The sequence below is a fragment of the Lissotriton vulgaris genome, chromosome 1_2 (genome assembly GCF_964263255.1).
Source record: "Lissotriton vulgaris chromosome 1_2, aLisVul1.2, whole genome shotgun sequence".
Lineage (NCBI taxonomy): Eukaryota > Metazoa > Chordata > Amphibia > Caudata > Salamandridae > Lissotriton > Lissotriton vulgaris.
The window spans coordinates 89,758,674-89,781,188 of NC_141686.1; the positions used below are offsets into that span (position 1 = coordinate 89,758,674).

At 44.8% G+C, this 22,515-nt stretch overlaps 1 protein-coding gene across 2 annotated transcripts in view; it reads left to right on the plus strand.

Moving 5' to 3' along the window:
• CACNA1C (calcium voltage-gated channel subunit alpha1 C) overlaps positions 1 to 22,515 on the plus strand; it is a 1,657,037-nt gene that overhangs the window by 781,185 nt on the left and 853,337 nt on the right. For both annotated transcript variants that reach the window (XM_086952879.1, XM_086952878.1), the window contains exon 7: positions 1,025 to 1,221. In XM_086952879.1, the coding sequence (XP_086809005.1) occupies positions 1,025 to 1,221 (197 nt within the window). The remainder of the gene's footprint in view (positions 1 to 1,024; positions 1,222 to 22,515) is intronic.

A 22,515-nucleotide genomic window follows, 5' to 3' on the forward strand; every position in this document is an offset into this window, starting at 1 on the left:
AGAGGGATCGGAGTTTGTCTCAATTAAGTTTTGACTCATCACAATGTAGAGCTAAGGGTTAATATGCCTGTTGTAAAGAATGTGTACCATGAAGATCACAAAGAGCATATACTGTAAATATGTCACTAGGTTACTGCCTTTGTCTGAGAGATCCATTTGTTACTTGCAGTTTAAAAGTTAAAATCCTAACATAGAACAGTGAGCTATTAACTGTCATCAAAGAGCTACATACAAACTGCATGGTATAGATTAGAGCGTTACAGTGGCATAGCAAGGGGGGGTCGGAGGGGGCGGGCAACCACAGGCGGCACAAATTTTGGGGGCGGCGGTCGGCCCCCCGCTCCTACCCGCGAACTTCGATGGGTGGCGGCTGGTGATTTTGCCAGTACACCCCTCTACCACTCTTAGATTCGGCCGTCGCAGGCGGCAAATGCCGGGACTGCCCCCTGCGGCCTAAGGCCTTGCTACGCCACTGGAGCATTGTGATTATTTCATTATCCTGATGTGGCAAAAATGGTTATTTTAGGTAGAAATCAATCCTTATCATTAAAGAGAACCTCCAACCTCGGTGTTACGTTTTAAATCCTGAGTTTGTGTTTCTCCAGACCAAGCACTCTTAAACTGTACTGCCTACCAGTATGGATGACATGTGACTCCTACACCTTGCAGCCCTCTGGCTCATGTAACATTTCCTATGCACTGATTTACACACGTATGATTGATTGTCCCTGTGTAATGTGTGTGTGATGTTAAGTGCGCTGAGTGGTGCTATAAAACGAGTTAAATGCACCTGAGAGAGTTTTAATGGAGGCTTGAAGGACACTGTTAAAGGGTGGTAGTGATGGAATCCGTGACAGAGGGGGTGCCAACGAACATTGTCGCACTGTGCGCCACCAGCGCTACAGCCGGCACTGCCTGCAGGAGAGGCCGGACAGGTTCCTGTCTCAAGTGTGAAAGTGTAATACGCCTTCAGTTTGCTCTGTTCTTCTCTTTAACCCTCATCCTCTGATTTTGTTCCTCCCAGAAGTCCCTGCAGAGGACGACCCCTCTCCGTGTGCCCTGGGGACCGGGCACGGACGCCAGTGTCAGAATGGCACCACCTGCCGGGCGGGATGGGATGGGCCCAAGCATGGCATCACCAACTTTGACAACTTCGCCTTTGCCATGCTCACGGTATTTCAGTGCATCACCATGGAGGGCTGGACGGACGTGCTCTACTGGGTAAGTGTCGGTGACGCACTGGGCGCCATCTTTAGAAGTGCCAAGAATGTACCTCTAACAATGAGATGTGTGCGAGAACTAATGGCGTCTTGTTTGTACCTGAACCTCCCCCGTATGGGCAGAGGAAAACACGACTGCTGCGGTCCTGCCCAGAAGGAAAACAATGCCACTGTTTCAAATGAACCTTGTTACCTTTTTCAGTTTTTACCAATATGAGATTTCACCCATTGATCACCCCTTTGGGTCGTGTTGATGCAGATTGCTAACAGAATATTTCAGTAATACACGAATGATTAGGCGACACTTGGCCTTAAGGTGCTACTGAATGCTTTTTCAGACTCGTGGCTTATGGTATAGCTAAGTGGCGCCCCAGCTATGTTGGGATACATGCAGAAGAACTACTACGCACATGTCTCTCATTGACATTAATCATATGTAAATGTTTCAAATGTTGATATCTGGAACATGTAACCTGGCTCTCGTTCTCTTGGGCCTACACTGTATATGGTATAGATTTGGTACAATATTGGGAGACTCATTCAAGATGTTTTCAGAAAAATACCCCTCCAGGAGTATGTGGTATGTGGGCTGTATCAGGGGCTTCATCGAAGGAGATGTAATTAATTAACATATCCATAAGTTGCCCTCGTGCATCGATAATTCTCTGTATCAGGGGTTACCCTGAAGGGTCTTTGAGAGATATAATATCAATCCTATAGATCTCTAGCCAATCCATACCTGTGAATACCCCGAATGAGCGTCCATAAACCTAGCGCTTAAAATATCCTTCCATCTCCCTTTATGTCACCAGAGCTCCTAATTCAAAGCAAAAAACCTGCAAGCAACCGAAATTCATCTAGCATTCCTGGAAAATGAAAAGCATTACTGTTGATCAGGTTTAGGTGTGGAGAGGGGATCGGTTGTTCGTTTGAGGTTAGGGTTATGATTAGCGTATAAGGTTGGTGTCAGTTTTCTGTTTAGAATCCCTTTCATCGCCCTCTTGTATGCTTTAAATTGGGTGGGATTATTTTAGGAAGGTAGAATGCCTATCTTTCAAAGAGTTGGAATAGCTTTTTTAATGGATCTGTGGCTATGCTTATGGCCATACCTGTGGTGGACAAATAGGCTTTTGTCACTTGATGTGAACATCTACACAGGTTTCTATTTCTATTCAGAATTTTTTATCTTACAGCTTTTGTAATCAGACAGGTACGCTATTATTGCATTTTGAGATAAGAAGCCGTACACCTTGATCTGCATTCTACACGAAACAAACTGTGTATTAATAAAAAACATAAAAGAGACCAAGTGAAAGAAAGAAAGTACAAAAACCAAAAGAACAATCAAGCTATGAGAAATGGCTTTGGCCCCCTTTAGTCCCCCTGGATTTCCCCCTTTTTGTACAGTCTGTTTGTGGGCTTCTGCGGTGAGTGACTTCCACTGCTTGTGACTTACTCACTATAAACTCTGTTATAATGGATTTGGAATGCTTACTCTTAAGATAGAGTCCACTGCTGCGCAGCTAGGGTAAGGGACTCTGGACTGGTTGCAAATAAACACAGGCACACACATGTGTACACATGTATGGGCTGGGATTGTAAGACTACCATTTAACTACGCCTGGTATCGACATGCAGGCAGCCTACCACAGAGGCAACCCATCCTGGATTGGTCCAACCTGTGCCGGCCTTATAATATGATTCAGAAAAGGGGGTGGTGATGGACAGAGTATCTGAATTAAGCAGAACACCCCTACCCAGTCAACAGATCAGGGCTTGATCCATCACCGTTTTTTAGCTCACTGCACCATCCCAGCTCAGAACCTGGCTACATGCAAATTAGTCTGTCCCTGGCCCAGTGCATCATGGGAACAGGGCAGACCAAACTACCAAGCCAATTCTTTTACTGGAAAGGAAACAAGCTTCCGGGGACCAGTTTCTGGCATTACAGCCATCTTCGGCCCGGTTTGCTTGAATCCTGATGGTGCAGTGAGCAAGGGACTCACATCTGAGCATACCCTTCCACGCTTATGGTGGACAAAACGATTCAGAAAAGGGGGTAGTGATGGACAGAGTATCTGAATTAAGCAGAACACTCCTACCCAGTCAAGAGATCAGGGCTTGATCCATCACCGTTTTTTAGCTCACTGCACCATCCCAGCTCAGAACCTGGCTACATGCAAATTAGTCTGTCCCTGGCCCAGTGCATCATGGGAACAGGGCAGACCAAACTACCAAGCCAATTCTTTTACTGGAAAGGAAACAAGCTTCCGGGGACCGGTTTCTGGCATTACAGCCGTCTTCGGCCCGGCTTGCTTGAATCCCGATGGTGCAGTGAGCAAGGGACTCACATCTGAGCATACCCTTCCACACTTATGGTGGACAATATAATATGAGTGGGCATTATTAGTGTGAGTGCGGAAATCTGAGTGCTTTACTGAACTATGTAGGGTGCTTGTCTGCATTATACAAAATGGGCGAAATCTGCATCGCAGTAAAATTCCACTATATTTAGGCCTAGAGAGATGAGCATAACATATCAAACCTATGGCAAACCAGGATACCAAATGCAGAACTTACATTAAGTTCCACATACTTTCCCCGTAGCACTTCAAGATTTACAATTGTTCTCAGATTCAGCTCCTAATTAGATTCAGGCCTTTGAATGACCCTGCTGGTCCAAGTTAATTACTCTGCTGAGCAGCTGGGTGATCAAGGACCACGCCACACAATAGGATCATTAGTTATACCTGCTTCTGGGAGAGGTGTTGATGGGGATGGCAGCTACACATGCGATTTACTTTGCACACTCTGCACCTGGCCTACAGAGGCCCAACCCCACGGAAACAAAGGATAACCAAATCTCGCGAGCCAGTCACAGGAGGAGCTACCCTTTGAGGTTTTGAGGAAAAGGATCAGGCAGATATGGAAGTCAGGGGCAGGCCTTATGCTTTAATAGAAGGTCTTGCATTAGACCACTTGATGGCGCCATCTTGGAAATTCCCAAAATGCTTTGCAGTAAGGTTTGGGTAGGAATGGAGTGACAATGTGTCACCCTTGGGACCAGGGGGAGGGAGGGGTGAGCGAAGCCAGAGGAATGCCCAGCTGGAACAGAAAAGAGCCTGGCTTCCTGCAGAAAGGAACGCCTAGAGACTAGGAGTTGTTTCTCCGGTACCAGTGGCACTGACACCCCCTATACTCTCATGGGGACAACTGAGGCATGGACCTGCTGGGGAGGACCTAGGAGGGTTAACCTGGATCTTCCGTGCACTGGTCCTGCAGAAGTGTGGCCTCCAGAAGGAGGGTGCCGCAGCTGCTGTGCAAACAGCCAAAGGAGGCCATGGGACCTGGGGGTGCAGACAGGGAGGAGCAGTCCCTGGGAATACTGCTGTTGAAGGCCTCAAACCTAGAAGAAGTGCCAGGCACCCAGACCGGTTCTCTGTCAGACAAATGAGCAGTACAAATGAGGTACCCATGAATTACAAAATATAGAGGCCAGGAGGCCTGAAGAACCCCTTCCTGATATCTGGAGCATGCCAGCAGCAAATCATTGCAGGTATCAAGAACGTATTTCTAAGAGGGTGCCAACCGTAGGGATTTTAATTGCGTTGTATTGGTTTATCATGGCATATTTCTGCATTGATTAATGTGGTGACACCCGGGGAAAGCCAGTAGGCCTGCTGTTTGATAACTGTGACCCATTAGATTGTGTCTAGCACTTGCAGGAGTATCATGGTCATAGGGTTCAGTGCTTGCTAGGGGTGTAAACTGTTAGATTGTGTCACAATTTTGTTTATTAACGCATAGTATTGAGTGGTGTGTGCACAATAAAATGCACTTGCTTTTTATAAGTAATAGAACTTACTGAACAAATATGTAATTGGTGTTATTTGTTGCTTGCCTAAGGACTGAGGTACAGGCCCACACCACCTCTCCTGAGTAAGCCTTGGACAGATCTGTCTCGCTACCTAAGAGAGTCAAGTGCAACAAATGTGTAGTTGGTTGCCAGTAGAAAGAAGGTTGCGGACTTATTACTTGAAAAGGACCCTTATCATTCCCAATTAAGAACCCACTTTCTTACCCAAACTATATGGCAAAAGCCAAAAAATAAGCAGATGTAGAAAAACATGAGACAATAAAGATAATTACCCTTTGTTTAACAATGGTTAATTGCCCTTCACGCATTTATTTTCCATCCTCTAAGTATGAACCCAATCTTCATGGATGTCAATTCACAAAAATGTCAAGGGTAGTGCAGTTCGCCTCATGCACTCTTTGACCCCCAATGATAACGCAGGTCTGACCTCTTGTCCCATCCTTAGCCCAGACTAAATTCCTATTTGCTGCTCAGAATGTAGGGGAAAGCCAATGAGCTGAACGAATTGGAACAAAAAAGGGTTACAAGTTCCCTGTCTCTGCCACTTCCTTCATTACTCCTGAGACTAAGGGTGGCATGGCCAGTCCCAATGGTACCACATCAGAAGTCAGAAGTAGTGCTGGCTCCCCAGACTACACTTAGTATATGTAAATGTAAACCCTAATGAGGATGAATGGCAACTAACAACAGTAAACGCCCAGGCTCTTAGCACATGCACCCACCAGCGTCACCTCCCACACGCAGACACAGAAGCTCACTGTGCCTCTCTGCTTCGTTTCCACACCCCGCACTTCAACTCAACGCAAGAAGAATTGGAATACAGGGAAGCAACAATTATTGATGACAGTTATAGCGGCAACAGAGCTGACACAAAAACACCTACTGATAGTACGGGTAGCAGACACAAACTCAGCAAGAAATCAGTAGGGAAACAATACCTCACCTAAATTAAAATCCTCCTGGTTGACTGAGTCAATCACTGTATCCTCTGCTAAGCAATGTCGTAGAATTGTAAAAACACAGACTGCGTCGGTCAGTGAGACATTTGGTGTAGTATGCCCGGCATACTGGATCATCGTTCAGTGCCTATACTAATTTAGAGTGCAGCTGTGGTGCTTGTGAGGGGTGTGCATATTAAGTTCCCCGCCCTCATCTTCAACCACGTGTACCGCGGGCTGTTATGTAACAGGTACTGTGCACACGTGTGTGGCCAGGTCCTTAAGGATATCAGGTCGTAGCGTTGCTCGTCTCTGTAGTCCGAATCAGGAGCTCCCGACGTTGATGAAACACGTGTCGGCTGGCGTTGTATGTTCATGAAGATAATGTCTACATAAACAATGTGTATTTCACACAACCGGTGTCATCTTGATTTCTGCAAAATCGCTCAGTATCATTACTGTTTATCCTCACACGTGTGCACAGTACCTGTTATATATTGTTCCAATGCCAAGGTTTGTGATCTTTGGCTCATTAGGAGGTTTAGGGAATTCCTCCATACTGGTTGCACCGTGATAAATTGTTTCGAACCTTACCACACCACTACTACCGTTACTACTGTTTGAGCACCATTGTCCTGCCTACCCCCAAACCCTACGCAGGACTTCTACCGCGGTCAATTAGCTTGACTACTGCGCACACATTTTAGTGACATAAATGTATTTGAAAAGACATTTTATACAACCTGACCTGTTAGCCTAAATTCATGGGTTTGATTCCTAATTGTAAAAGACAATTTGAAAGGTATGTGCAAAAATGTAATTCGCTGCAATGCTACAACTTGATTGACGTACGTCTACGGCGCTCAATACCAGTGGCCCAGTGCCAGCTGCGATAATTATTGCACCTGACAAAAACCAAGGAAGTCAGAATTTATCGGTGTGATAATTATCGTCTATTCCAAGCTTTGCCTGCATAAATGGGGCATAACGTCTGGATTATAGGGTTTAGCCCAATAAAATCTGCATGCATATAACAATCAATTTACTCCTGATACATTTTGGCAGGTTTGACCGAGTGAAATTTACCTCAGAAAATGTATGAGGATGTGTTGTTAACGCCAAGACTTGAAGTTCAGAGCTTAATTCTCTTACAATGCATGAACTGGGTGATACATGTGTTAAATTAAAGGAAAGGTCCTGAAAGCTTCTAGACTCAGTGGCTTGAATATATATATATATATATGGGAATAGTAAGCCCCGGAAATGCCAATCACCACTAAATAGGTTTACTATCTCGTATTAGTGTCAGTTTCCATACTCTGCCTAACCTTTCCTATGACTACTATAAATGAAAACTATAAAGAAAAGAAAATGTAGCGCTGCAGCACTCTTCTGAATAGCTGCACGCGCTATAAATCCACTTTCGTTCGTTTGATTCCATAAACACAGGAAAAGCTGCTCGGATGATGATACAAACTCTTAAACCGATGATGTCTCAAAAAGATGTGAGAGGCGCCTTGTCCGCTTCAATCTAAAACCACAGAAATGAATCAATTAATCAATAAAATATTTGGCGAGGTACATGCCCACTAGTGTTGACCAGGGTACAATCTCCAAAATCCATAGCTCTCAGTCAATACCATCTCCTGTTTGATATAATATAATGACACTCCCCCCCCCCCCCCTCCCTCCCCCAGTCCACAGACAGGTATGGGTTACTGGGCCCAGATTGCAGCAATCAGAGACTTTTACAACGCGCCAGCTCGGAGCCTGAAAGGCCCTGGTGGCAAACTGCCAACTTGCCCCAAAACTACTCCCGTTTGTTTGTGAGGGAATCACAAGTGTGCCGCGCGCGGGAGGGGAAACATTCTAAAATGAAAAAGATCTGTTGTCACCAATTTGCATGTTCTCGCTCGGGTGAAGTGAGGCCGTTCGTGTGTGTATCGTGTTCTCGCGCATTGTGCCGACCAGCGGTAGAATTGACAAACCTCGCCTCGCGCCGGTGCATAATCCCATAAAGCCGTCCGATAACAAACACATCACAGGCATGTCAGCGGCGGGCGCTGCGGATGCGCGCTGCGGCTTAGAAGCGCCAGACCAGCTGTATGTATTGTGAGCTTAGCTATGAGCCCCGGACCGCGTTTACTCAATCTGTTAATTACCAAACACGGAGCCCACGTGGGAGGTGAAATCAAGGCGAGGCCGAACTCTGGCGGCCAATTTGGCACGAGTTGGGGCCTCGCTAGTTCCCGTAGCGGCTGCTACGGGACAGGAGTGGTGGGTGGGGTGGGGAGAGAAATAAATAAATACAAGGAAAATATTTAGAAAAGTTCCCTTACCTTCTAGCAATCGCCTCTCCTCCGTCATCTTTGGTCAACGCAGGAAGCACACAGGCTCCCAGGCTCCCGAAGCCAATCATGGCACTGCTGTCATCACCATTGCAGCATTATTGATGACAGCAGCGCCGTGATTGGTCTGAGCAGCCTGGTTTGGCGCTCAGACAGATAGTGGTTTCTTGTGCACTACTGGCTAGTTTTGCACAGCCTGTTGCTGTCAGCTCGATGTGGGCGGAAGACATCAATGTGAGGAGAGTGACTGTAATAGAAACTGTGGCAGACTGTGCCTGCTTCAGCACCCTGTATTCTGGGCCACTAGAAGTATGGCAATTTGCTGCAACAGCGTTTTTTGCACAATTATGAATTTGCCTCATAATCCACCACATGCGGTGTAATCTGCAGATTTTAACAAAATGAATTTCTTTCTACTAGGAATAGATACAAAGTTACTAGTAAACTCAGTGACACGAATTGCCACTGAGAGAAAGTTCCTTCGCAAAGGTTGACAGGTCTCCTTTCTGTTGTTTATTGGAGTATTTGGGTGTCAAACTGGGATTGAGGAGATGAAACCTTTGCCCAGACAATGTTAACATGTGTAAAAAAACATCCCAAAATAGTGAAGTAATTTTATCACAAAAAGTGCTGCGTCATTTGATTTTTGTTGCTTCATCATAATTTAGTGAAGCCTGCTGCATAGTTTGATCCTCCCCTGCTGCATAATTCTAGTGGCCCTGGCATATTCAATAGCTTAAAGCTTAGGCTGTATGTAGGACAGCAAGAAAGTATTCTTATGCGTATGGTGGGCAGGAGGAAGTTAGGGCTTGATATAGAGAAGGGTGGTAACAGCACTTGTGCAGCCACCCACTGCCACACCCTCAAGGGTAGGGGAAGGCTGGCAGCATTATGACCGGGCATCCACCGGCTTCATCATTGGGTCCGCCCTTGGACACTGTTAAAGCCACTGGCTGTGATAACGCAAAGGCCGGCCTCCAGTTTACCTTTCTAAAGTGCATGGCTATCCGGAGGCTTCCCAGCGCTGACGATGAGAGCCGTGATTGGGAGGGGAACCGACGAAGGGTTTCCAGAAAACAGCCAGGTCTTCAGTCCCTTTCTAAAAGCCAGCTCATTTTGTTGACTTCTTAGATCCAAAGGCAGCTCATTCCACATCTTAGGAACCAGATGTGAGAAGGAGCTGCCTCCACATCTGGAACTTTTTATTCTGGTGGCATGTAGGAAGTGAGAATGGGAGGACCTTTGTAGCCTGGTAGGGGTATGAGCGGAAATCAGAATTCTAAGTTTTTATGGGCCTTTTTTTGTTTACTGCCCTATGGGAAATGCAGAGAGCTTTGAACTTCACTCTTGCGGCAACTGGGGGCCAATGTAGTTGTTTCAAAGATTCTCTCACTGAGGTATGTTTTTGGAGTTTAAGTAAGAGCCTGGTGGCCATGTTTTGTACTGTTTGAAGCCTGTTAATCACATACTTGGGCGAGCCCAATTAGTGGGAGTTCCTGCAGTCCAAACAGGTGACTATCAGAGACTGCAGAACAGATTTCCTGAGCTGCTCTGGGATAAGATCAAGAATCTTCCTGAGCATTCTCAGAAGTTCTAAGCAGATGGGCAGGCTATCCGAGAGACAGTCCTGTTCCATAACTTGGAGAGCCCGCTCGTCCAGGAAGGAGCATAGCCATTCCAATGCTATCTCCTGAATGCCTATTTCCCCTCAATCTGTTTTTAAGTATGGCATGATTAATGGTATCAAACGCTGCACTGAGATCAAGCAAGATGATGGTGGCTGACCCTCTGTTGTCTAGAATGGCTTTGAGGTCCTCTAGAGACAAATGAGATTCTGCACGCCACCCAGTCGGGCTTTCGTCCAAATCTCAGCACAGAGACCGCGCTCCTTGAGGTCTCAGAAACCATTAAAGGGGTTCTGGACACTGGGGGCAAAGCCATGCTGGTGATGCTGGATTTGTCGGCGGCTTTCGACACCGTCCCCCATGATGGCCTTCTCGTAAGACTCTATGAGATAGGACTGCGGGGGACGGTGCTCAGCTGGTTTTCCTCCTTTCTAGCTGGCCGCCGGCAAACGGTCTGGGCCTCGCCAGATTCCGCCGTGATGCCGCCTCTGGGAGTCGGGGTCCCACAGGGCTCTATTTTGAGCCCGACCCTTTTTAACATCTTCATGACCCCTTTGGCGGCGTTGGCAGAGTCGTTTGGGGCCCAGATCGTATCCTACGCAGACGACACCCAGCTCCTCTTCTCGTGTAAGAGAGGAGGAGACTTTGATGGGGAGAGTATCCGGGATTGCCTTGGGGCTGTTTTTCAATGGTTCCAACTGAACAGCCTCAAGTGCAATTCCGATAAGTCCGAGGTACTCTTCTTTGGGTGCGATACGGAGCCAGACTGGCAGGCTTGGTGGCCCATCAATATGTTCCCTCCGTCTTGTTCATCCCAAACTGCTAAGAACTTGGGGGTCAAGATGGACAAGGGGCTAACATTGAAGTCCCAGATCCTTGGGGTGTCGGGCACCTGCTTCGGCCTCCTTAGGATGCTGCAGAGGTTTCTTCCCCTTTTGTCCGAGGAGCACAGGAAGCTGACTGTGCAGGCCCTGATCGGCTCTAGGTTAGATTATTCGAACGTTCTTTACCTGGGCCTGCCAGAGTATCTGCTACAGCGGCCCCAAGTTGTGCAGAATGCTGCCGCGAGAGCTATTTTTGGTTTGAATAGACGTGCCAGTGCAGCGGGCTTGTTGCAGACTTTGCATTGGCTTCCAATCCGCAAACGGATCGCCTTTAAGGCTTTGACTTTGGCCTATAAGGCCCTCCATGCGGTGGGAGCAAAGTACCTCCAAAAGAGACTTGCCTTTTACCATCCGGCTCGTTCTCTGAGGTCGGAATCCCTGTTTTTGGCGGTTGTCCCACGAGTGAAGAGAGCTCGCCTGGGAGGTCGCTCCTTTGGACTACTGGCGCCACAGTTGTGGAACTCTCTGCCGCTCACACTCCGGGGAGCCACCAGCCTACTTGCTTTTAGAAAAGGTCTCAAAACCTGGTTGTTTACCCAGTAGGCCGCTTTGTTGTTGTGTGCCCTCTCTGCCTTTTGTTTTCTTCTTCTTTTAACTGTGTTATGTTATTGTGCTGTAGCCCTCCTTACTCAAAGCGCTGGGACACTCTTTTTGAGTAGCCGAGCGCTATATAAAAGTAAATTTAACATAACATAACATAACTACTAGGAGCGCTGTTTCTGTACTGTGAAATTTACGGAAACCCATCTGCAGGGGATGAAGTAACTTGTTGTCCTCCAGATGGTTGATTAGCGTCTGGTTGTCGTGCCTTTCAAGGATTTTGCCAAGGAGAGGGAGAAGTGATATGGGCCGTAGATTGCCAAACACATCGGGATCCAGGTGGGATTTTTTTACAATTGGTTTTATTATGGCATGCTTCCAGGCTAGATGGACCGACCCTAATTGGAGAGATTTATTGAGAATCTTCACTAAAGGGGAAAGTATGACATCAGTCACATTAAGGATGGCGTGCGGAGGGGCAGAGTTTAGCGGGGAGCCTGATTTTATGGCCTCAAGCAGCTTTAGGTTGGCTTTGTCCTCAAGCTCCGGAAAGTGTGTCAGACTGGAGGTAAATGCTTGGGCGGGGTCCACAGAAGGCTCTTCTCGAGCGGGTTGAGTGGCAATATGAAAGAGACCATAAATGTCTGTCACTTTCTTATGAAAAAAAGTAGCTATTTAGTTGCATCTGTCTGTCGTGACCTTCGAGGAACCTTTATTTGCTTTCAGCTCTAAAAAAGATATCCATGTAACACATAGTAGTCGTTCTCAAAACTGCCAATGTGTGTCCATCGAGAGCTGGGAGTAAATTGCCAGTATGCATTGGATGTTTGTCCAGCTGAGGCTCCTCCATTAAGGCGGAGGAGCATCACCTCGCCTGCAGCGAGCGCAGCAGGTATACACGCTATAATAAAAAGGTAATTACCATTTTATTATTCTGGCTGCGCCGGCCGCGCTAGAGCAAATGTGATGGTGGGGGTGAGACAGACAGATTTCTGCATATTTCAGGATGACTGCTTCAAGTGCTCAGTGCGCCTGATAGATTGGCTGACTGTCTACAGCTGGCCAATCTGTCATGCGCACTTCAGAGCTTGCAATTCCAGTCCTTTGAAACAACCAAGGAATCACATGCACAGGCCTCTAGCTTCAAAAAGAGTGCTGGGTTAGCCTACTCCAACCAATTCTGGAGCTGCCTACCCTATGAGAGTGGATCCAGGATTGGTTGGATTCGCATGCATGAAGTAAACAACCTTCCTTTCCTACTCATTGTGATAGGGATTGGAGAGAAGAGAGGCAATATATCGGTGAGTTTTATGGCGCGCTGCACCCCACTGATTTTTTAAGTTGCTAGCGGCCTGTGTTTGTGATGTGAGTACTAAAAATGACCGGCAAACTGGGGTTACTCACAAGTGATGGTAATTCCGCCATGTTGAATTTCCTGCAATTCCATCATAGATGGAGAAGCCACTTCCAGGAAAAAACACGATTTCACGGCGACTTTGCCTCGTATGACTTATCTAATGATGCCAGTAGCCTTCGAATGGTCAAGTAAGAAATTTACAGTGAAGGGTCTCTGAATGATCAAGTTGGATATTTATAATGAATTTGTAAGTGGAGGCCTGCATTGTTGCCCCAAAGGAGATAAAGTAGTTGACTATGCATGTTAACGCTCGGATGAGTTATTTGAATTACGTGGCTGATCATGACATGCCTGATCAAAATGTGGTCTTGTTTTGTTTGTGCTTTTTTTAAGTAGTGGAATGCCATTGTTCATTCAAATTTATTCCTTCTTTTGCATGGTAGCATTAGGGGAAAGCTAATGTGCTTCCATAAGGTGAAGTAAAGCATCTTATTTAAGTCACCACCTTGTGGTAATGTCAAATTGCAAAAAAAGTTTACGAAAAAAGATGTTTTGTTTTTTTTGTATGTGAAGAGTTCTAGTTGGCAAAGTTCAGTTTGGCAAAGGTCTTGTATGGAATGCTGAAAATCATTGCACCTTTACTGTGCGCCTGTATTAAAAAAAATAGAATATGGTCAACTTACCATCAAGAACAGCCAAAAATTAGATTATCGGATATATTGAAAGGGTTTTACCCATTCTGCGTCTATGGGCAATACATTAGTATATAAGGGCCTAAATCGCTTGATCTTAAATATTTGGTCAACAACTTGTACATTTCCATCCTCTTGTGGTTCACCTACTGAAACAACCAACAAGAGTTCACTGGTTAGAAGCGGCAGACCCTGATGCAGAGGTCTGACCTGGGACCAGGGTTCAATTCCCGACGCGGCAGGGTCTTTGGCTCAATGTCCACGGACTCGATAATTCTCGCCTCGGTGCCTACTCTAATCATGGGTCCCACTCTGAAACTCTGGGCAATAGCTTGCTTAATCTCCATAACGGCCCAGAAAGCGCTGGGATGCTTGGCTTCACCTTAGGTGTACCCAGTAGGGGGCATCTCACAGGGAATGCCAGGAAGGGTTCCACAGCGGTATACAGCGCCAGGATGCCTGAAAGGTGATAGTGTGCTTTACAAGTATAAATACATTTACATTTTACATTTATATGCCTTCATGACCGAGCATGTTTTTTCTGGAGATTGCTAGAATCTTCTCTTTTAATTAAGGGTCTTCATAACGTTCCTTGTCTGACTGGTAGCAAACATAGAGTCAGATGTACGAAAGGCTTGCAGTGTTGCAAGCGATGTTTCAGAGTCACAATTGTCCATGTGGTTTGATGTCCATTGTGCCTCTTTATCCAAACAGGGGTAGGTGGTATGGAATTATTTTATGTTCCACAATGACATTCCAGAGACTGAGGTATACCCCATGCAGGCCTCCGTCTACAAATAAGTTCCTCCTAATGAATATTAATCAGACAGGCTGGTTTTCAGTCATTTTGCTTTCAGCTTATGTGCCCAGAATAAATCGCATTGCCAGTCGCAGTGCACTACTGCGAAAATATAGTAGTGCTGTGCTTCTGGCGACAGGAAAAAGGGATCTAGTTGGCCACAAGTCTTTTCTAGCACAGTATGGGCCAGATGTGCAAAGGCCTTTTGCATTTCTTAATGGGCCGAATCCCCTTTCTGTCCGTTAAGAAATGCAAAACAGCCTTTTCTATTTACAAAGGCCTTTAGGGAATCGCAGAATGCTATTTCTACCCAGTAGGAATCCCATTTTACGATTTCTTAAATAGGAAATCTCAAATGGAAATTTCCTATTTGCGATTTCTTAGCACATGTACAAAGCATTTCCTAAATGCCAAATGAGCATTTAGGAAATGCAATTTCCATTGCCTTAAAGTCAATGGTAACCATGTGCAGTTTTAAAAAGCCCCCGAAGATGTTTTTTAAAAGTGTAATAGAGCCCACACATGTCCCCAGGGCATGTGTGTGCTCGACATGTGCACCACTAGTTTTGGGGTGCATTATGGGGAGCCTTATGCTCATAGCCATCCTTGGTTTAGCATTTCCTAAATAGCAATTTCCTATATGGAAATCGCTATTGAGGAAATGCAAAACCGGCCCATTGGTATGGACGGCATAGGATTTCCTAATCGCTATTCGGAAATCAGTAATTTCATGCATGTCATTTTGCATTTCTTAAACAGCGATTCCTATGGAGTCGCTATTTGGGAAAGGCAAACTTGCATTTTTGTACATCTGGCCCCACATTTTTAGGTTTTGCCTCGCCAAAGATGCGCTCTGCGCATCTTTTCGGCGCAGGCGAAAACCTGATGAGAACTGTAGTGTGGCTTGGTTCGGCCCTCGTCGTTGATTGGCTGGCTCCGTAAACGGAGCCTTGCCATTGGACGAGGGGCCTGTCCGTCAATGCCGGACCAGACACGGGGGCGTTCCCGACATTCTTTGGCTTTTGCCGACGTCACGGGACGCCGGGAACGCCCCCGTGTCTGGTCCGGCATTGCCGGCACTTCTGCGTCTCTCCTAACCCCGTGACTGGCCGGCCGGCCAATCCTAGCGCGGCCGGCCGGAAGTGCCCGCCCCCCGCAACAAGAAGGAAGACGGCAAGCAGTATGGCGGCGCCCGCGGGGCTCCCGTGGCCTGGAGGGAACCCCGGGAGAAAGTGGTCTTCATGCGCTTTGTAATGGTTATTGGTTGTTGAAGAGGTGGGCTGATAGCTCTTCATTTTGCCGTCATAGGGAGAGTTTTAGCAAATTCAGATATGGGTGTGCATTACTTCTAGACCTCTGCGCTGGTTTCAACGAATGTATTATCTATTCTAATAAACACAATCAAGTTACATTTAATTTTGCGCTTACGTGCACAGCTCACTGGGTGAAATTGGCGGGGGTTCTAAAGGTCGATCCTTAGCACAAAAATGACCTCATAGTTTTGATGAGTTGATAATTCGGGTGAGATGCGATCATGTGACTAAATGACTAAAATGACAGGTGTAGTCCAGGTATATGGGTTCTAAAGCCAGCATCCTCGCTTGATGAACAGTGTGATCCTCGGCGAATTTGTTTGCCGTCCTTTGCTTCACTTTCGCTGAATAAAACCGGTATAATTTTGCTGAGCCTGGGTGCGCCGAGAGGTCCGTCCTTTCTAAAAGTGCGCTGGCTCATCATGTGCTCTGGTTTTTGTGCCTTTACGCCCAGCTCCCTCTTAAAACCGTACACATGGTTACTATTCTGTAAGTGGCTTCTTTCAAGGAAAATAAGGCACACCCAGAGACACTGGAGCCCTGCTCAATTCAGAGCCCATCTCTCGTGTGCTTTACTTTCCCGTCAGCAGACCCTCACAGCGTTTAGAAGCCAGCGCTCTCGCGGTCGGCACTATACTAGTACACCTGACACACGCAGTTGTGTTTTGCAAGGCTGGACAGGGAGCCGGGTTCAGAAGCACGTGTTCTACTATCTGCACCCCCTCAGTTTCTGCTGCTCTGATGTCATTTATTTCTTGCAATGTAAAGCGTGGCTCGTAATACTATCCCGCCTGTGGGACCAACTCACAGAAAGAGTGGTGCATGTAAAAGACCACAGCAGTCTCTTCCAAGTCACTATACAATCCGTGTACCTCTTCTGTAGTAATCTATACAACCCGTTTGCCTTTAGTGATCCGAGAACCAACGCATCCCTTAACCTCCACCCCTTACTTCTGTGTTTACACTTCTTCTTAGATATGCATGTATTGTACTATGTCGTGGGAAATATGGGTCTCTCGGTCATAATGATGCTACTATGCACAGCATATCTATTGTCCGTTGTTTAATCAGATGCAGCGCTTATGAGCGCACAATATTTATGCTAATTAGTAACAACACCTAAAAGCACAATGCAATTACATAGCAATGCGTACTCCAACCATTAGGTAATACTGGCTTCTTAGCCATTTCTTTCATAGTGTTTAGGGGCTATTGCAATATGAAATGTCATCTCGACGATTGTTTACAACATTTGTTATTGCATCATGGGTGAAATCCTCAGCGTCGTATTTGGTGTTTGAGTTACAGTTTGCGTGGCTGTGCTTTGAATTATGGACTTTTGAATTTCAGAGGTGTTTTTAGTTCTAATTCACAACCGGACTTCACTTTGACTGTGTTTCTTTGAAGTGAATTTCTATTTTAACACTGTTGACATAACCAAAGCTACCACTAATTTCACGTTAACTTTTGGCTTTTTTCAGTGCAAGTATATAAACATAGCTAGAGATGTACACACACACACACACACACACACACACACACACACACACACATATATATATATATATATATATATATATTACCTACTGGCGGTCGCCAGTAGGTAGTTATAGTTAGGATAATTTTCAATGTTAAATCTCAACATTCTATTTTGAATAACTTTGGCGCCGGTTGACGAATCTGCCTGAAATTTTCAGGAAAATGGTCTCATGGCGGTCCGGTCCTTCCCTGAAAGTTTGGGGGGGATTCGTCAAGCGGGGGCCGAGATAAAAGGGGGGTCCCAAAACGCGTTTTCCCCATGTTAATTTCCATAGGGCGGTCGATTTCACTTTTAGCCCGAACGGCTGAATGGATTTCCACCAAACTTGGCAAAATTGTAGGGACTGGTAGCCCGATGTGCCTTTGCTATGTCTCAAGATATGTGCTCCAGTGGATTTTGAGTAATTTAGGTTCAAAAAAATATATATATCTATAGGCGCTCTCCCGTGCGCGCACCCGAGTGCGCTCCAGGCGCGGCACGCGACTTGCGCGCAGGAAGCTGATTGGCTCTCAGTTGTCTGTAAACATTCTAAACAGTCCGGAGCGGCCGCCATCTTGTGTCTCGGTAAAATCGAGACACAAGGGGTTTGAAAAAAAAAGGGGCAAATGACCATAAGGGGGAAGAGTAGACCCCCTCTGACCCCCTAGGTTTGATGTAGGGACTAAAATAGGGTCCTGCAGGGCATTAAAATTTTTTTTTCGTTTTGCGCGGGGGAAGCGCATGGTACGCGCACCGGCGAAGCACGGGGAAAATCCAGGATTATATTTATGAAGGCCTTGCGCTGTTAGTTTTGCGCTTCCTGTGCGTCAATTTTTGTGACGCACCAGCGGTGTAAAAAAATGCGCATTGTTATGCAATATTTAAAAAGTGACGCATCTATCTAGATGCGTCACTTTTTAAATATAGTGCAACGAGGTACATTTTATTACACTGCTGGTGTTATGCGTCACTTTTCTGTGCGCACTCCTTATGACATTCCAGATGTGTCATATTTAATGTATGACGAATCATGTTGCAGATACAATATGGCGCAGAGTTTTAAAAAGTGACCCATGTACCTAGATGCGTCACTTTTTAAAAATAGCGTCAGGTATAATGCATGCAGAGGGGGTGTTCTCCCGCAAAAAGCTTTGTAATAGCGACGCAGTGAAATCTTTCAGATTTCACTGCGTCAGTTTTAGGATGCTGTTGCGTCAAAATCTTGTGCCTGCTTTACAGCAGGTGTTAGACTGAGGCAAGACCTTTCATATGCTGCTTTCCCCATTTGAAAGGACACATTACTGGAGTTGCGTCACTTTTGTGACGCACTCCAGCAATGCGTTACTTGGAATGTCATAAGGAGTGCGCACAGAAAAGTGACGCATTGCACCAGTAGTGTAAAAAAATGTGCCGCGTTGCGTTATATTTAAAAAGTGAGGTATCTAGGTAGATGGGTCACTTTTTAAAATCAAGCGCCACATTATATCTGCGTGAGGTATAATGCATGCAGAGGGGGTGTTCTCCCACTAAAAGCTTTGTAATAGCGACGCAGTGAAATGTTTGAGATTTCACTGCGTCACTTTTAGGATGCTGTTGCATCCTTTAAATATAGTGCAACGAGGCACATTTTATTACACTGCTGGTGTGATGCGTCACTTTTCTGTCCACAGTCCTTATGACATTCCAGATGTGTCATATTTAATGTATGACGAATCATGTTGCAAGGAGCTACAGATACGTCAGTATTTCTGACATATGTGTAAACATAAAAGTGATGCGAGGCCGGCGCAAAATTTTGACGCAATAGCATCCTAAAAGTGACGCAGGGAAATCTCATAGATTTCAGTACGTTGTTATTACCAAGCTTTTTGCGCGGGATTGCCCCTCTGCATACAATATACCTGATGCAGATACAATATGGCGCAGAGTTTTAAAAAGTGACCCATGTACCTAGATGCGTCACTTTTTAAAAAATAGTGTCAGGTATAATGCATGCAGAGGGGGTGTTCCTTGCAAAAAGCTTGGTAATAATGACGCAGTGCGTCACTTTTAGGATGCAGTTGCGCCAAAATCTTGCGCCTGCTTCACAGCAAACCTTTCACATGGTGCTTTTTCCATGTGAAAGGACACATTACTGGAGTTGCGTCACTTTTGTGACGCACTCCTGCAATGCGTTACTTTTGTGTTTACAGATATGTCAGAAATACTCCAGTTTATTCACTGTGTCATAACTTTCTTTTCTAACACTCACCTTCTTTCATTCCTCCTACTTCACTTCCTTTCACCTCTCATACCTTTCTGTTCTTTCTTACTCATTCTCCTTTCAATTATCAATGCACTATATTTCACTTACTCTTCATTTTTTAAGATTATAGCTCTTTGATGAGAATTGGAGGTAGTTCTGAAAAGAACTTTTGGTTTTCTTCTTTTAACTGAAGAGGAACAAAAACAGGGAATAGAAACTGCTCAACAGGAGCAAAAAGAAAAGAAAAAAATTAGGGGTGGGAAGGGCAGTGATGGTTCTCCAATGCCCGAACCATGAGCAGGACACTTTGCTCCCCATAGGTGAGGAGTTGATTGCAGTATCTGCATTTGACGACCCCATGGTTGAATGCAGGTTGAATGTTTGCTACCTGCCCCTGAGATTGTTCTCTTCCAGAAGAAGTTGCTCCTCCTGTTGATGTAGAGGCCCCATCTCTGGGAACCTCCTGTGCCAGAGCCCTGACACTTTCCCGGGCAAAATTCTGGGGGTGCCTCCTCTCCACATGTCGGATCATCGTAAAGTTCCCAAAAGAGTATTTTTTTTGGGGGTTACCCCGTGACAGGACCTGTTTGCAGATCCTGCACTCTACTTTTGGTGCATTCACCTTCTTCTGGCCTTCTGGAAACTTAAAAAATTTCCAAATGAAATGTTCCTTCACCTTTGGGGTAGGAGGCTCTTCATCAATGAAGTCATCTTCACTGCTGGATGGTCTGGCAGCCATGATGAATCCAGGAATATGGAGCAGCAAAAAAGGCAGGTCTTTCAGTCACAAAAGTGAAAGAAGAAGTGAAGGAAATGGGTGGGGATTTCATTCATTGTAAAAAAAAACTGTTAGCAACCAATGAAAAGTGTTATTTGAGGGTCACATGACCCGACGCGTTTACGCTGCGCGCTCCGGAGCACTTCCGGGTGCGTTTACGCAGCGCGATCGTAGGCGCTTCCGGGGCGCAAACGTGGCGCGATCGTAGGCGCTTTTCCGTGCGTTTATGCGCCGCGCACGTATGCGCTTCCGAGGGCACTTACGTTGCGCGCCGAAGTGACGTCATCAATCTTTTATAGAAATGCATAATCATTTTCCATATTAAAAAAAACTAATTTTATTTGTATGGTACGAAATGTTTTGCATTATTATTAACTTTTCATTCATATTTTTTTTTCACGAACGACAGTTGCGCTCTGGGTGCGCTTTCAGATGAGCTCTCGGAGAAGCTTACAGGAGAGCTTAGCTGAAAGCTTCCCGGAGCGCGCACCCAGAGCGCAAAAGAAAAAAATTATAAGAAAAAATGAATACTTAAAAAAAAACAGCAAATTGTAAAAAAAAAAAAGGTTAGAAACTCGATATACAAAGGAATTAGCATTTAAAAAACCTATGAAATTCACTGAAAAAACCATAGGTTTCACACCAGTTATAGTTAGGAATTAGCATTTAAAAAACCTATGAAATTCACTGAAAAAACCATAGGTTTCACACCAGTTATAGTTAGGAATTAGCATTTAAAAAACCTATTAAATTCACTGAAAAAACCATAGGTTTCACACCAGTTATAGTTAGCTGGAAATTTTACTGATATAAAACCATTGAAATTCCCACGTTATAGTTAGTCGGACTCACTATAACTTGCGCGTGCAATGCACTGCTGATGACATCACATATTACATCACTCATGACATGGTCAGTGACATCACTCATGACATCACTGATGACACCATCCTTGTGACACAGTGACAGACCTCCTTTCAGTGTAATGTAACCCATGAAACACATATTCAAAAATAGAAACTAATATTTTCAAAAAAGTGGATATACCCATACCAGTTACAACAACCAATTCAGTAATATCACCATCTAATACACATCCACTCATGTGTATGTATATGGGTTATTAGATATTTTTATTAGTATCAGTATGAGTGTCTATATGGTTTGGTGGGGGTATTACTTAGCACATAGATGCATGAGTGACTGACTCTTTGTTTGTATGTGTTTTGAAGACAACATATGTACAGGACTGTATGGGTGGATGAGTGTCTATATGTGTTTGTTAGTGAGTGAATGACTGTCTCACTAGTGTCTTTATCAGTAACTACATATGTTTTAATCTAGTATATATGAATATTGATGTATATAAGTGAGTATATGTGAGAGTAAGAGATTGTAAGAGTTCCTGTTTAAATAAGTATGTGTTTCTATAAGTGATTGTTTAAGAGAATAAATATGTGTAATTTTAAATAGAAGTAAGGTGGAAGTGTGTGTATAACTCTATATTCAAATAAATGGATGTCCAATAGTTTATTTGCACGTGTGAATATGTGTGTGAGTAACTTTTGGATGAATGTCGGTGTGTAACAGGATGTATAGGTGTATCACTTCATATGATGAGTGAGTATATGTATGAGTGACTATATAGAACTGTTGGTGAATGAGTGGATGTGTATATAGATAGTGGAATTACTGAATTGCTTGTTGTAACTGATATAGGTATCTCCATTTTATTAAAAATTTCAGTTTCTATTTTTGAATATGTGTCTCAAGGGTTACATTATAGTGAAAGGAGGTCTGTCACTATGTCACAAGGATGGTGTCATGAGTGATGTCACTGACCATGTCATGAGTGATGTAATATGTGATGTCATCAGCAGTGCATTGCACGCGCAAGTTATAGTGAGTCCGACTAACTATAACGTGGGAATTTCAATGGTTTTATATCAGTAAAATTTCCAGCTAACTATAACTGGTGTGAAACCTATGGTTTTTTCAGTGAATTTAATAGGTTTTTTAAATGCTAATTCCTAACTATAACTGGTGTGAAACCTATGGTTTTTTCAGTGAATTTCATAGGTTTTTTAAATGCTAATTCCTAACTATAACTGGTGTGAAACCTATGGTTTTTTCAGTGAATATATATATATGTGTGTGTGTGTTATATATATATATATATATGCAACAAACACGTGCACATTCGGTCACGTAAGCCAGACCACACCAGCGATACTGTCAAAGAAATTGTTTCTTTATTACAGGATTTAAAATGGCATGACGCGTTTCGAGTGCAGGACTCTTTCTCAAATGCCGTTTTCTGCCACAGGTGGGTTCGTTAGATTTATACAACGGGGCTGTAGACATTGAAAAAGGACTCAGT